At 36.6% G+C, this 16,181-nt stretch overlaps 1 protein-coding gene across 2 annotated transcripts in view; it reads right to left on the bottom strand.

Moving 5' to 3' along the window:
- LOC144446026 (uncharacterized) overlaps nucleotides 1-8,090 on the bottom strand; it is an 11,393-nt gene extending 3,303 nt beyond the window's left edge. Inside the window, exon 1 of one of the 2 annotated variants that reach the window (XM_078135692.1) lies at nucleotides 7,969-8,090. In XM_078135692.1, the coding sequence (XP_077991818.1) occupies nucleotides 7,969-8,071 (103 nt within the window). In that variant the 5' untranslated portion in view covers nucleotides 8,072-8,090. Of the gene's footprint in view, nucleotides 1-7,424; nucleotides 7,466-7,968 lie in introns of those variants that run through there. The other variant, XM_078135693.1, reaches the window with a different exon arrangement.
- Between the last annotated feature and the right edge of the window lie 8,091 nt (nucleotides 8,091-16,181).

The following is a 16,181-nucleotide window of genomic DNA, read 5'->3' as shown; positions in this document are numbered from 1 at the left end:
ATGGGACACAATTCAAGTTAACAAATTAACGAATATAATATTGAAGTTGTTACCTCCTACAAATATATTTTTATGTTATAACCATGCAGAAATACATGGAGTAAAGCTGTATTTAACTTACCCACTCAGGCACGTAAAGCAATATTTTCAATTTTCACAAATTAATTTGACTGAAAAGTTGGCATTATCAGCCTCAACTTTTACTTTACACTTTTTGATACTTTAATTTTACCAATATTATTGTATGGTGCTGAGACATGGAGATTTAAGCAATTCATGGAAGCTGAAAGGATTCATTTAAGGTTTTGTAAACATAAAAACATATCCAACGAAGATATACTTGGCGATTGTGGAAGAACTCCCGGACCGCTATTCCTAAAGTCAGTCACCAGAACCATCAAATATTCAAGTTGATTACGCCTTACTGAACTGACAGACGACAGAGTTGTCAGAAACGTGTACAAATTGATGTATAAAATGGATCAAAATGGTTACACATCCTGGACTACAGAGATTAAACATGTTATGTGTACATATATATAGTCTGGTTAGCACAACTAACTACTAACATGTTAATAATAGAATTCCGATGTTTATAAACAGGAATGGTTTAATGAAGTGTGTTCCAGGGATAAGTTAAGATTGTATTGTAATTTCAAAATCTTGGTAATCTTGGTAAATTTGTTTATAAAGCTATGAATGCCTGATATTGCTTCATAAGTTTATGAGTTTCTACATCATTTTGTCACCTGTTATACTGTATCATGTTATGTCGCTATCTACAATATCATCGTGAGGCAGCCGGTCACAAATCAATCTACCCTGTGCGAGCTTATGGGCTTTGCCTAGTTATGATATTAGATTGTATGTTATAGGTTATGTATTTGCATACAGTTAGGTGTGGATAGGTTGGGGGGGGGGGTACCCTGTTTTTGAAGTTTGGATGGGGGGGGGGGTCATTGTGGGAAGAAAACATCCATTTCTACTGTGACATGACCTTGTTCTTGTCCCTGTTTCCTATATATATATTTAAATATTACTTCACCTGGAGTGACGTTCAAACATAACTATACACTATATATACATATGCATGTATTACCTGGCACACTAGTTACAGAACATGTCATGTTAATATTTGGGTATTTCACAATCAATGGCCAATGATCAATGCTTCACATATATATTGCACATTGGAGCAAAAGTTAAAAGTTCCGTAATGGTAATCTTCCTAGATAGTTTATAGATGTGATGATCTTTACTAATAACAATGACAATAATAACTTTATTAAAACCTTATCTCTGTCACCAGATATCAGTAAAACACAATAAAGTATCAAGAAGATTACTTGTATTTACCAAAAAAGGTAGTTTCACAATGTCAAAATCAACACAGCATATTGGTTATACAGATAGTGATGAGCCTCTGAGGCCACATGTAATCAGAGGGCCTGAAAGGTAGTAAATGTACTTATTGGGTGTATATCATGAGGCAGCTGGTATATTTTTGTTCAAATGATATTCTCGAAGTTTGAATCCATGTTGAATAAATTTGCTTATTTCAACTAATGTATGTTTGTCTTTTACTTTAAGAATCTTTATGAGATTCTCATTATCCATGCTTGTACCAGAATATATACTTAATTTATTAAAGAGTTCTTTCCTTTCATTTTGATATCCTGTACAGCGTAATAAAAAATGCTCCTCGTCTTCTATTTCACCTTGTTTACATACAGGGCATGTCCTGCTTGATAAGGTGGTGTTTGTGTATATTCCAGTTTCTATATGTAAAATATGTGCACTGATTCTAAGTTTTGTCATTGCTGATCTGTATTGTGGCCCTTTTGTGGGTTTTTAATGTCTTCTAAATAGTTTTCAAAGTGCATATCCGATTTAATTTGTCTATATGTACGTAGTTTATTTTTATGTTGTTTGTCCTTGTTGTCCTTCATCGTGTCCATTATATTTTTGTGGAGAAGCAACTTTAACTTTTCTTTAAATCTAGCAATTAGGTTTTCACTGTTGGAGTGGTTTGGTTCAGCTGTCCAGACCTTATCCATACTAAAAGTTTTAATGTTTGCTTCATTCCTGTGGCCCATGATTATATTCCACTGGACTCCAAAATTTTGCTCAGACAGTAAGCTTCCTAAGTTAGGATAGTTTCTGCTTTCTGTGAGATCTTTAGCCAATATTTGAACAGTTGTGCCAGGCCAGATACTATAGTATGGGGTAACGACCTAGCTCCATAAGGCAAGCTGCTTTACAGTTTACATTTAGTAGGAATTTGCAGAACTTTATGTATAATTTTTCCATGGGAGTTGAAAATTTCATAAGGTTTTGAGACTGGTTTATGTTTTGATGTGTCCAATGAGACTATAATGATGCTATTAGCTTTTTAAAGGACACATTTTAACCTTATGTTATGTATCAAGTTTGGTCATACTTGATGGTGCAATCTAGCTTACAGAGTATTTGTGAAACATAGTCAAGCAGTCCACTGTGAGTCACGATCAAATACATGTCCTGTAAATGTGATATGGGGGGAGGGGGGTTCATCGTCATCATTATTTAGAATTAAGTGAAAGGGGGAGTGAGTGACTTGTTGTTGGCCCTATGGAAAGATCCACAACCCCCCCCCCCCGCGGAGGGGGGGGGGGGAAAAGAAACTATCCGGTCCCTCAGTACATTGTATTTATACTTTCACTGACAACTATAGACACTTATGTCTGTAGTCGCACACGATAGTAATATCAAAATTGGATCAGCAAGTATTGTAGTAAAATGATAAACTGCATATGAGACGATGTATGGCATATGATTGGAACTTAGACTTTACTAAAGCCCAGAGCTAGGAGAGACAGGTGCTCCCAGCTCTGAGGTCAAAACAAAAGTCATGAATCTGTGATGTTATGGTCGTTACAATAATTAAATTGCAATAAGTCAGGCATAGGAGACGTGTTTGCTAAGATGATAATAGGTCATGCAGAATTGTGAGCGTCATGGATCGAGATGAAACAAAGGACACTAAACTTTAACTTGAATAACATCTCCAGACATACGATATTAGTGTACCTATTGTCTTGACACCCATGTCAATAAAAAATATTCATTTCTTTAACTGGGTGTTTGGCGACATGTATAAACAGTGTCATGTCTGAACCCAAACACGGTAAGTACTGACATGTATAAACAGTGTCATGTCTGAACCCAAACACAGTAAGTACTGACAGTATAAACAGTGTCATGTCTGAACCCAAACACGGTAAGTACTGACATGTATAAACAGTGTCATGTCTGAACCCAGACACGGTAAGTACTGACATGTATAAACAGTGTCATGTCTGAACCCAGACACGGTAAGTACTGACATGTATAAACAGTGTCATGTCTGAACCCAGACACGGTAAGTACTGACATGTATAAACAGTGTCATGTCTGAACCCAGACACGGTAAGTACTGACATGTATAAACAGTGTCATGTCTGAACCCAAACACGGTAAGTACTGACATGTATAAACAGTTTCATGTCTGAACCCAAACACAGTAAGTACTGACAGTATAAACAGTGTCATGTCTGAACCCAAGCACGGTAACTGACATGTATAAACAGTGTCATGTCTGAACCCAAACACAGTAAGTATATACTGACATGTATAAACAGTGTCATGTCTGAACCCAGACACGGTAAGTACTGACATGTATAAACAGTGTCATGTCTGAACCCAGACACGGTAAGTACTGACATGTATAAACAGTGTCATGTCTGAACCCAAACACAGTAAGTACTGACATGTATAAACAGTGTCATGTCTGAACCCAAACACAGTAAGTACTGACATGTATAAACAGTGTCATGTCTGAACCCAAACACGGTAAGTACTCACAGTATAAACAGTGTCATGTCTGAACCCAAACACGGTAAGTACTGACATGTATAAACAGTGTCATGTCTGAACCCAGACACGGTAAGTACTGACATGTATAAACAGTGTCATGTCTGAACCCAGACACGGTAAGTACTGACATATATAAACAGTGTCATGTCTGAACCCAAACACGGTAAGTACTGACATGTATAAACAGTGTCATGTCTGAACCCAAACACGGTAAGTACTGACATATATAAACAGTGTCATGTCTGAACCCATGCAGACACGGTAAGTACTGACATGTATAAACAGTGTCATGTCTGAACCCAAACACGGTAAGTACTGACATGTATAAACAGTGTCATGTCTGAACCCAAACACAGTAAGTACTGACATGTATAAACAGTGTCATGTCTGAACCCAAACACAGTAAGTACTGACATATATAAACAGTGTCATGTCTGAACCCAAACACGGTAAGTACTGACATGTATAAACAGTACCATGTCTTAACCCAAACACAGTAAGTACTGACATGTATAAACAGTGTCATGTCTGAACCCAAACACGGTAAGTACTGACATGTATAAACAGTGTCATGTCTGAACCCAAACACGGTAAGTACTGACATGTATAAACAGTGTCATGTCTGAACCCAAACACGGTAAGTACTGACATGTATAAACAGTGTTATGTCTGAACCCAAACACGGTAAGTACTGACATGTATAAACAGTGTCATGTCTGAACCCAGACACGGTAAGTACTGACATGTATAAACAGTGTCATGTCTGAACCCAGACACGGTAAGTACTGACATGTATAAACAGTGTCATGTCTGAACCCAGACACGGTAAGTACTGACATGTATAAACAGTGTCATGTCTGAACCCAAACACGGTAAGTACTGACAGTATAAACAGTGTCATGTCTGAAACCCAAACACGGTAAGTACTGACATGTATAAACAGTGTCATGTCTGAACCCAGACACGGTAAGTACTGACATGTATAAACAGTGTCATGTCTGAACCCAGACACGGTAAGTACTGACATGTATAAACAGTGTCATGTCTGAACCCAAACACGGTAAGTACTGACATGTATAAACAGTGTCATGTCTGAACCCAGACACGGTAAGTACTGACATGTATAAACAGTGTCATGTCTGAACCCAAACACGGTAAGTACTGACATGTATAAACAGTGTCATGTCTGAACCCAGACACGGTAAGTACTGACATGTATAAACAGTGTCATGTCTGAACCCAGACACGGTAAGTACTGACATGTATAAACAGTGTCATGTCTGAACCCAGACACGGTAAGTACTGACATATATAAACAGTGTCATGTCTGAACCCAGACACGGTAAGTACTGACATGTATAAACAGTGTCATGTCTGAACCCAGACACGGTAAGTACTGACATGTATAAACAGTGTCATGTCTGAACCCAGACACGGTAAGTACTGACATGTATAAACAGTGTCATGTCTGAACCCAGACACGGTAAGTACTGACATGTATAAACAGTGTCATGTCTGAACCCAGACACGGTAAGTACTGACATATATAAACAGTGTCATGTCTGAACCCAAACACGGTAAGTACTGACATGTATAAACAGTGTCATGTCTGAACCCAAACACGGTAAGTACTGACATATATAAACAGTGTCATGTCTGAACCCATGCAGACACGGTAGGTACTGACATGTATAAACAGTGTCATGTCTGAACCCAAACACAGTAAGTACTGACATGTATAAACAGTGTCATGTCTGAACCCAAACACGGTAAGTACTGACATGTATAAACAGTACCATGTCTGAACCCAAACACGGTAAGTACTGACATATATAAACAGTGTCATGTCTGAACCCAAACACGGTAAGTACTGACATGTATAAACAGTGTCATGTCTGACCCCAAACACGGTAAGTACTGACATGTATAAACAGTGTCATGTCTGAACCCAAACACGGTAAGTACTGACATGTATAAACAGTGTCATGTCTGAACCCAAACACGGTAAGTACTGACATGTATAAACAGTGTCATGTCTGAACCCAAACACGGTAAGTACTGACATATATAAACAGTGTCATGTCTGAACCCAAACACGGTAAGTACTGACATGTATAAACAGTGTCATGTCTGAACCCAGACACGGTAAGTACTGACATGTATAAACAGTGTCATGTCTGAACCCAGACACGGTAAGTACTGACATGTATAAACAGTGTCATGTCTGAACCCAAACACGGTAAGTACTGACATGTATAAACAGTGTCATGTCTGAACCCAAACACGGTAAGTACTGACATGTATAAACAGTGTCATGTCTGAACCCAGACACGGTAAGTACTGACATGTATAAACAGTGTCATGTCTGAACCCAAACACGGTAAGTACTGACATGTATAAACAGTGTCATGTCTGAACCCAGACACGGTAAGTACTGACATGTATAAACAGTGTCATGTCTGAACCCAGACACGGTAAGTACTGACATGTATAAACAGTGTCATGTCTGAACCCAAACACGGTAAGTACTGACATGTATAAACAGTGTCATGTCTGAACCCAGACACGGTAAGTACTGACATGTATGTTGTATTTACAGATTCACTGACAAACTTTTTCGATTGATTAATAATACTAATTAAAGTTTTTTAGCCAATCACATTCCACTCCCATGATTCTATAATTGCAAAACTTTTAGGGCAGTGTACCATACTATGATGTATATGTACTTTCCAAGTCCAAAGTAACAACACCTGCCACATGTCGGCTTTCTAAAAATCCATTTGCAAGGACATTTGTTAGACCTGTGAACACATTTAAAGAATGATAATTATTATTATTATTATTATTATTATTATTATTATTATTTTTATTTTTTTTTTTACAAAATTGAAGGTTAAGAATTTTTTGAATCAAGCTTTAAAAATATCAAAATATGTCGAAATTCTAGACCGACAATGTGGCATTTTGATCATTTCTGTTGGAAAATCTATGACGTTATCAAATATTCCATTATTATTTATTTATTTAATAATTAGAACAACAAATACAACTTGAAACCAGGTGGTTAGAACGGAATCCAGACTGTACGGATGATGTGTTTTGATGAGAAATTCGTATGGTCTTATGATTTATATAGAAATAAAAGGAATGTACATTCTTGTACGTCATTAGACATTGTATAACTGATGTTTACATACTTAGTGTTAGTTTCAATGCTTGTGTCCAATATATAAAGTAATAAACACAATCTGAAATTTGAATTGTTGGCATAACCCGTGAGGTGAGAAACTAGTTAGTCAAGATTTAAGCTGTGTTACGTTGTACTCAATGCTGACTATAATGTCAAAATGACTTGCTAAATATGTATACATAAATTAAGCTACGTACGCTGTTGTCAACTTATATACTTGTACTATTGCAATGTCAATTCCATTGTCTTCTGCCGTTCATTACCGACACTTTCAAATATTTATTTAGACCTCTTCTTTCGTTTATTTCAGACTAGAATTGAAGTCATTTTTATTTACCCATTTCAACCATCAATCATTTCATGTCAGCTTGTTTATTTCTTCTTTTTTCATGTTGTCTTAAACCAACTAGTACTGTATCTGTGCAGTTCGTGTTTTATCAAGTTGACGATATCACTGGTATGTGTCACATCTACAATCTAACGATAAGGGGTTTAAGTGACCTTTTGAATTTTTCATAATGTTTGGCAAATGGGGAGGACAAGACTAGCTCATGTCTCCGTTAAGTGTGCAGTCACTATATTATCAAATACGATGTACGAAATAACAACTATATCGATCAGCATTTTAGCTGTATAACTTAGATTGTACTTCATAACAATGTCACCCTTAGGCCGTCGTTACGTATGACTCAAGGATATACATAGTGACACTGATAGCCCATCATAACAACGTAACAGTCTACTTGCTACAAGCCCTTGGGTACACTCCAATATTTATCCGACCTAAATCTGTCTTTCTCACAGACTTCGTTTTGGGAAATTACTTAGTGTAAAATTCTTCTAATTTCATGTAAATTTGTCAAATTAAAGGACAGACTTACCTTCTCTATACAGAGTCATGGTTTGCACTGCTAGCTTTGTGTTTACTTTAGGATTAACTGTCAGGGGTTCGCTATACCTCACCATATATGTATTGTTAACCATAATAAAAGCTCGTCGTCGTTGGCTCGTTGCCAATACATAGAAAGCTGGCATTGTATGTCGTCACCGTACTGTATTGTAAGTTTTCGCACAATTGTGTTTGCGTTCCATTTCAGTTAACATCATTACACAGTGAACAGTTTACAGTTTAACACATTCTTGAAGGGTACGCAGAGACTTCGGTGTATAGTGGTGCACTGTTTAATGCAACAACCTGGAAGTCCAGTATTCAACTCGATGTTCTTTTAATTGTCATATTATTTCGTTTTTGTTGTGTTCCGTTGGTATCAACATAACCACTCTATTCCTCACTTGTACCTGCCTTGTGCATCTATCTCAGCAAATGAATAAATAAATGAACTATATAGACAAGTGTGTACATATCTATATGTATGTATGTATGTATGTATGTATGTATGTATGTATGTATGTGTGTGTGTATGTGTGTGTGTGTGTGTGTGTGTGTGTGTGTTTTAGAGGCACCATTAAACAAGTGAAGAAATACAACTGGGAAATTTTGTGTCACGAAAGATAAAAATATTGACGATGCATTGTCTACTTGAAATTGATGCAAACAGCGCCACCAACAATCAATAGGTTGTATGTGTAACCTTTCTTGAGAATAGATACATTTATCATACGTAACGTATTACATTAGATAAGACAGTGCATTATCATTGTTACAGCCATAATTTGCCGTACAGTTTCACTAGAAAACAACCCTTGTAGCTATTATAATGTACACTAAGGGACTTGGCAGAAATCACATCATGATCACATTGGCAGAAATCAAAAAATTTTGACCCTCCCCAAACCCTTGCACAACAATTAGTGACTCTCCCTATTAATCAAATTCTTACTTTAAGAAAGTGTTTAAATTTCTATTACTAAACAACGATGTCATAATGTATCTTCTATGTTATTAGATGTAAGTAAAGGATGACGTCATCGGCAGTAATTAACTTAAATAATATCGAAATTCTAAGTTATCATATACTAAGACCACGTGTTCTCATTAATCTACTCTTTGACACTTTACACTCAACTGGTCACAAAATGTCAATGCTTATAGTTCTCTCGCCATTCAACCGATTATAGCCAAGCCAAGGTTAAAACTGTGTGGTAGCTCAATTTGAGAAGTGAATTTAATCTATTTTTAGACAAGATTTCGAAAATCGGTTCGTGACAGTACTAAAAGCCCAAGAGTATTTAAGTATTGTCTTCAAAAACCCTTTTTACTCTGACTACACTATTATATCCATTGGCTATATTGTGTACATGTTAAGCTATGAAGAGGTGTCATTAAAGGTTGACACACATATTCGCTTGATTGTCGACTGCTTCATTATATCGGTAGGTAAATGAAATGGAAATTTTGTAAATGTACAAGGTAAACCACTGTTGGCTTAATTTTGCTCAAATAGTTTATATGAGAGAGAGAGAGAGAGAGAGAGAGAGAGAGAGAGAGAGAGAGAGAGAGAGAGAGAGGGAGGGAGGGAGGGCGAGAGAGAGATAGCGAGACAGACATACAGACAGACAGACAGATAGGCAGGCAGACAGACAGACAGACAGACAGACAGACAGACAGAGAGCCAGTCAACCAGCCAGACAGACAGACAGAGACAGAACTACCTCATGATTAAAAAGTTATTGTGACGAAGAAATGTTTGAAATGTACTTGAATTGGTAAACGCCCGCTCCTAATAAGAAGAAGAGAGAAGGAGATGAAGAAGAAGGAGGAGGCATAGATAAATGCATTCGCATGACAGCCACCCACGGTGCCTCACTACTGAATATTGGCTTTAGAAAACTTACTCGGTAAACGATTGCGTCTGAAGTTTAGTTTGGTTCAAATCATGAGAAAAAAATTTCAGCCCCCACATCAGAATCCTCATACCCCCCTTACCCCTCAATTTTTTCATGCCCCCCCCAACCCCCCAACCCCCGTGAATTCTAACCCCAGCCTAGTCGACCTGAGAGCATTGACACAGCATTTGCATCCACAAATGAAAGTACACATAACGATACTTTGGAAACAGGGAAATGACGTCATCAAAATGATTCTCTTGTTTCTCCTGCATTGCATAACACTAACCCAACTCGAAGACGTTTTTTTGAGCCAAAGAAAATCTCCGGATAGATATACACCAGGTGAATGGTGCACAACAATTAAATGCACGAAAGTTTGTACATTCAGCTCTTTCCCTTACACAATATTTCACCTTACAAGTTTAAAAGTACATGATTTCGAGCTGCCTCATGATTAATTATAGACTAAGGGAGCCTTCAGTAATTACGGGGCGGGGGAATTTAGGGTATGTCTGAGCTGTAAAATGTGATCCTCCCCTACTCCTTTTTCTAATAGGTAACTGTCAGTGTTTGGCGAACGCTTGTAAACACTGCCTGTATATGTACAAACCGATGTTATTTTTGACAAGCGAATTTTAGTCTAGACTATCAGTCCACACTAAAAAATTATCAACAATAACATACAGGCAGTGTTGACAAGCCAAATACAGGGTATTTCAACATGTTTTAAGGAGTAGAACAAGAAACTGCACTTGACACATAGAACAAAAGTATCATCATCATCATCATCATCATCATCCTCTTCAGTGGAGCTGTAAACACTGCTGTCCCTTTCTTCCTCCCTTTGGCTTTCATTTGTTTCATTGGCCATGTCATATCACTCTAATGTCTGCTGGCCAAGACTTTTCCAATGTGAGCCTCTACAAGTTCCACTTCGTCTTTCTTCAAAAGCTTGTATTCAGCATGTATGTGATATAGGCCAATCTCTGCATTGAAATCGCGTCTATGGCTCATATGCACATTTTGCGCTTGTAGGGTGGCTAATGTATATGCATTTTAAAACAATGAGCAGTGTGCAGCTTGTCCTCTGTCACATGACATATTCCCAAACAACCAAGCTACACAATATGTTATTAGGACTTGTTTGGCATGTGGGAAAAAAGCAAATTGTAACTACATGCAGTTTAGCTAAATATGAGCCTTAGTTTGAAGGGATGTGTGTTGTTTCTCTCAGAATTGTGGACTTTGTTTGAAATAGTGCAGAGTCCATTTTACAAGAATTGTATCTTCTAACTGTATGGTAACAAGTATAATCCAGGTAGGTCATAAAATGAGTCAACGTAAAATGTGACCCTCCCCCTGGACCGGTTTCTAAAATATGACCCTCCCCCTTGGACAGGTTTCTAAACCATGACCCTCCCCCAGTCCCCCCCCCTCGTAATTACTGAAGGCGCCCTATGATGTAAAATGACACTATCTCTGAAAAAGTAAATGATCAACCATAGACCCGCTATATAGACCGTGCGGTGGAGGGTCTATAATCAAACTTGTCAAGACACAGTTATTATTGTTCTCATCATGGTGGTGTGCACGCGCAAAATTCAAATTTCTGTCGGCCCGAGCGCTCACAGAATTTTGTGGCATTGTACTAACTTTCAAATCTCCTACAATATGTTGCGAAAATTTAAAGACAGACTCACTTAATTACTTTACTAGTAATTAGTACAACTTCTAGAGCGTATCTCTCTTCTAATTTTTATCTAATGACGGCAAATTCATTGACCTCTTGGGTCGTGGTATTGGGGCTATGGAATGTTTAACCAAAAACGCGTATGAAATCGGTGATTTTGACATTAATTGAGGCTTGTTACTGTGGATACGCCTATTTGAACGCCAGAAAACGTTCCTGATGGGCACTTCGCACAGAAATGTACACATATATCAAGGTTAGCTATGATTGAAATAATAATTGGCGAATTCGTAGAAATTTACAATGTATTTATTCAAAGCGAGACGTGACGCTGATGTAGCCAAAATGTTGGATTTTATGTAGTTACCAGCTTGCAAACAGCGCTGGCGCTTGATGACTAGTGCTATTGTGACTTTTGGCACAACGTGTATGCTCTTTATAAGCAATACCTTCGAGCATCGAGAGGTCCGAATGGGTATGTGGTTACATTTGTTTATTTTGCCCTTGGTCCAGCCAAATTAACGTAACGTTTACTACCTTGTACAATTGTGTACCTAGTACATTGTCATTATTTTAATAATGCGCACATCATTTAGCTATATATATATATATATATATATATATATATATATATATATATATATATATATATATATATATATATATATATATATATATATATATATATATATATATATATATATATATATATATATATATAGTTTTGGTAGTACTGGAACTCTTTCTTGGTTGTGACTCGGAGTTTCACGCATGGTGCGATCATCAGACACTCTGAGGTCTACTCTCTGGGTGTGCTGTATATATAGAGTGTAGACAATAGAAATACCATCACTATTGTCTGTGTCGGTGGGTGGTGTTGTATGTGTGGAGGTGTTGGTTGTTATTGTGTGAGTTATTGGGTGCGGACAAGTAAGTGTTGGCGGGTTGTTACATGTTGGGCTTTGACGTTCCGTTAGTTAACGGGTTTAGTTTAGGTGATAGATGCTCTATTGAAGTTGGACAAATAAAACTTATTCTCGTGTCGGCATTTGGATATCAACTCAGTTCTTTTGTTTAGTGTGGAGCTTTTGTCTGCTTTAATGATGGTTAGTTTTTCGGTTAAACACAGGTTGCATCGTTTTGTTTTATTGGTGTATGCTTGGGCTTTCTTGCTGATGGACCAGGATACGGAAAAAGGCTCATTGTTTCTTTTCAGTTTCCAAATGTGTTTTGATAGTTCTGTGCTGTTTTCGTGTTTTTCATGTTTGAATGACTGTTTGTGGTTGGCGTATCTCTGTTTGAAGTTGTTCTCTGTTAGACCGATATATACTTTTGTTTGTTTTCCGTGGACGGTGGCTTGGTATACGATGTTTTCCGTTTGGCATTCGCCGTTCAGAGGGCAGGTGTCTTTCTGTCTGCAATTGCAAGGTTTTTGAGTGGGTTTAGTTTCGCTGTTGGAGATGGTGGCGTTATGCGCTTTGATTATGGTAGCCATGTTTGGCATGCAGCTGTAACTGACTTTGACATTGTTTCTGTTGAATATTTTGTGTAACTTAGAGTCTGCTGGGAAATGTTTTGCAATTAGGTTGAGGAATCGTTTGCCTACATTGGTGGCTACGTTTTTGCTGTATGGTGGGTTAAACCAGATGGTGTTTCTATTTCTGTTTTTCTTGTTTTTCTGCGTCGGGGTGCTGGTGTACGTGATGTTCTCTTTGTGGCCGCTGGTTTTTAGTGCATTTTGGTACAGTGGGGCTGCCTGGTTGAAGATGTGTTCGTCGGATGATATGTCGGAAATTCTACGGCCGATGGCTGGCGATATGTTCTTGATGATGCTGGGTGGGTGGTTAGACTGCGTGTGTATGTACATGGGGTTGTCGTTGGGTTTTCTGTAAGGGTAATATTTACCGTTGTTGAGGTTGAGCGTTATGTCTAGGAAGTTGACGGTTTTCAGATTGGTGAGTATGGTTATTTTTAACCCCATGGCTTTGAAGGTTTTAGTTATGTCTTTTCTGATGCTTTCTGATTTACTTCCGGTGATGTTCTTGAAGGCGGCGAGTCCGTCGTCCCTATAGAGACCTATGTTTTCTTTACCGTATTTTTTGGCTAATTTGTGTAGTATGAATATTCCGACCAGTTCGCATATTTCGGCCCCGTCGTTGCTTCCCATTGTGACGTCAAATGATCCATTACTATTCTTTTTTACCCATGGTTTGGTTTTATCAAAGAGGAGAGATTTCCGCGCGTGCATGATAATTTGTTTGTCTTCATCTGATATGGTGGTGTATTGGCCGGCAAATTTGAGGGATTCTAATAACAATTTTTCGGTTATGGATGGGTAAAAGTCGCATATGTCGAAGCAGGCGAAAGTGTGTTTGTTTTTGTCCTCTAAGTTCTTGAACCATTCGATGACTGACATAGAATTTTTCCATTGGTTGACGGCGACTATGGGTCTTATGTTTTGGAGGATGGTGTCAAGTATTTTTTTGCTAATAATGCCTATCTCGCTTTTTGCGGGGTTGATTAGTCTGCAAGGTATATATATATATATATATATATATATATATATATATATATATATATATATATATATATATATATATATATATATATATATATATATATATATATATATATATATATATATATATAATTGTGAGGTGAGGCAAGTGAAAGACAAGAGAATGTACATTTGTATCTGTCTTACAGTCACTCTCTGTTTGTAAATATATACTGGATATAAGGACAAGAGGAAGATGATATGCACTGAGTAAGATAGTAAAATAGACTTTATGGAGAGGGGAACATTGAAGACTATATTTAAACATTCTATGGCTATATATATTATGTTTATGGTTTGATGTATTAAGTATTCTATGGCTATAGATTATGTGTATTGTTTGATATTTAAGCATTCTATGACTATATATTATGTGCATGGTTTGATGTATTAAGTATTCTATGGCTATAGATTATGTGTATTGTTTGATATTTAAGCATTCTATGACTATAAATTATGTGCATGGTTTGACGTATTAAGTATTCTATGGCTATAGATTATGTGTATTGTTTGATATTTAAGCATTCTATAGCTATAGATTATGTGTATGGTTTGACGTATTAAGTATTCTATGGCTATAGATTATGTGTATGGTTTGATATTTAAGCATTCTATAGCTATATATTATGTGTATGGTTTGATGTATTAAGTATTCTATGGCTATATATTATGTGTATGGTTTGATGTATTAAGCATTCTATGGCTATAGATTATGTGTATGGTTGGATGTATTAAGCATTCTATGGCTATATATTATGTGTATGGTTTGATGTATTAAGCATTGTATGGCTATAGATTATGTGTATGGTTTGATGTATTAAGCATTCTATGGCTGTATGTTATGTGTATGGTTTGATATTTAAGCATTCTATGGCTATAGATTATGTGTATGGTTGGATGTATTAAGCATTCTATGGCTATATATTATGTGTATGGTTTGATGTATTAAGCATTGTATGGCTATAGATTATGTGTATGGTTTGATGTATTAAGCATTCTATGGCTGTATGTTATGTGTATGGTTTGATATTTAAGCATTATATGGCCATAGATTATGTGTATGATATTTTAATCATTCTATGGCCATAGATTTTGTGTATGGTTTGATATTTTTGGCCTTTACCTGACATACTTTATGGTTATTTGGTTAAAAAGGGTATTCACCCCTCCCCACCCCCTTTTACGTTTAAATCAATGTTTCAAACGGAAACGATCTGCTGGCTAAATATCTCCAACTGTTCAATACTCGAGCTTTCTGCCTGGGAACGTTTGGGCAGATTGTTTTACTAATGACAGGTCTGAATGCAGTACTTTAGATAATGGGTTTAACACGACGCTTTAGGGCTACACTTTACAAAATAACATGTTTGCCCCTCAAGTTCTCTTGTTACAAAATTACACTGGTGATTAGAAATACGGTAACGAAGTGATACCCTGAATTTGATAAGTTTTGTAGATTCTACCATATAATGCACACAATTAGCTTCATCGATAGTACTTGTCAAGGATAACGTAGATAAATACCATATTTATATCTTTATTTCAAAAATGGATTAGAGAGAAATTCACTTTTTGCAATCTTTCATCTTTTCTATCATAATCATAATACTGTCATATTACTAATTCATGTTATTCATTGTACTTGTCCATGTTTCATCCATTATAATACATTAATTCTAGTAATGGAACAAAATAAAGAAATATCGATCAAACGTTCAGTATTATATATAAGAAATAATATTAATTAAAAGAACTTACAATAGAAGTGTTTTCTTTGGCAACACAGAATTGCCACAAATCCTACAAAGAACAACTCATCTAAACAGTCAAATATATACTCCTCACTGAAGATAAAGTATTAACGCAAACGAAATAACAGATTTTTTTATCCAAATCGGAATAATCAAGTTTTGCATTTAAAAGTTTAAGAAATGATAAAATAAAATAGTTCCTCTACAATTATTGTAGGTGCGAGAGTCACTTAGAACCACAATACAATGATGATAAGTTAGTAATCACTTCAGTATAAGCTATAGTTAGAGTGGTTCTAAATATCA

This window comes from Glandiceps talaboti, chromosome 14, assembly GCF_964340395.1.
Source record: "Glandiceps talaboti chromosome 14, keGlaTala1.1, whole genome shotgun sequence".
Taxonomy (NCBI): Eukaryota; Metazoa; Hemichordata; class Enteropneusta; family Spengelidae; genus Glandiceps; species Glandiceps talaboti.
The sequence above is the reverse complement of the archived record's forward strand: the minus strand, read 5'-3'. Positions and strand labels throughout refer to the sequence as shown.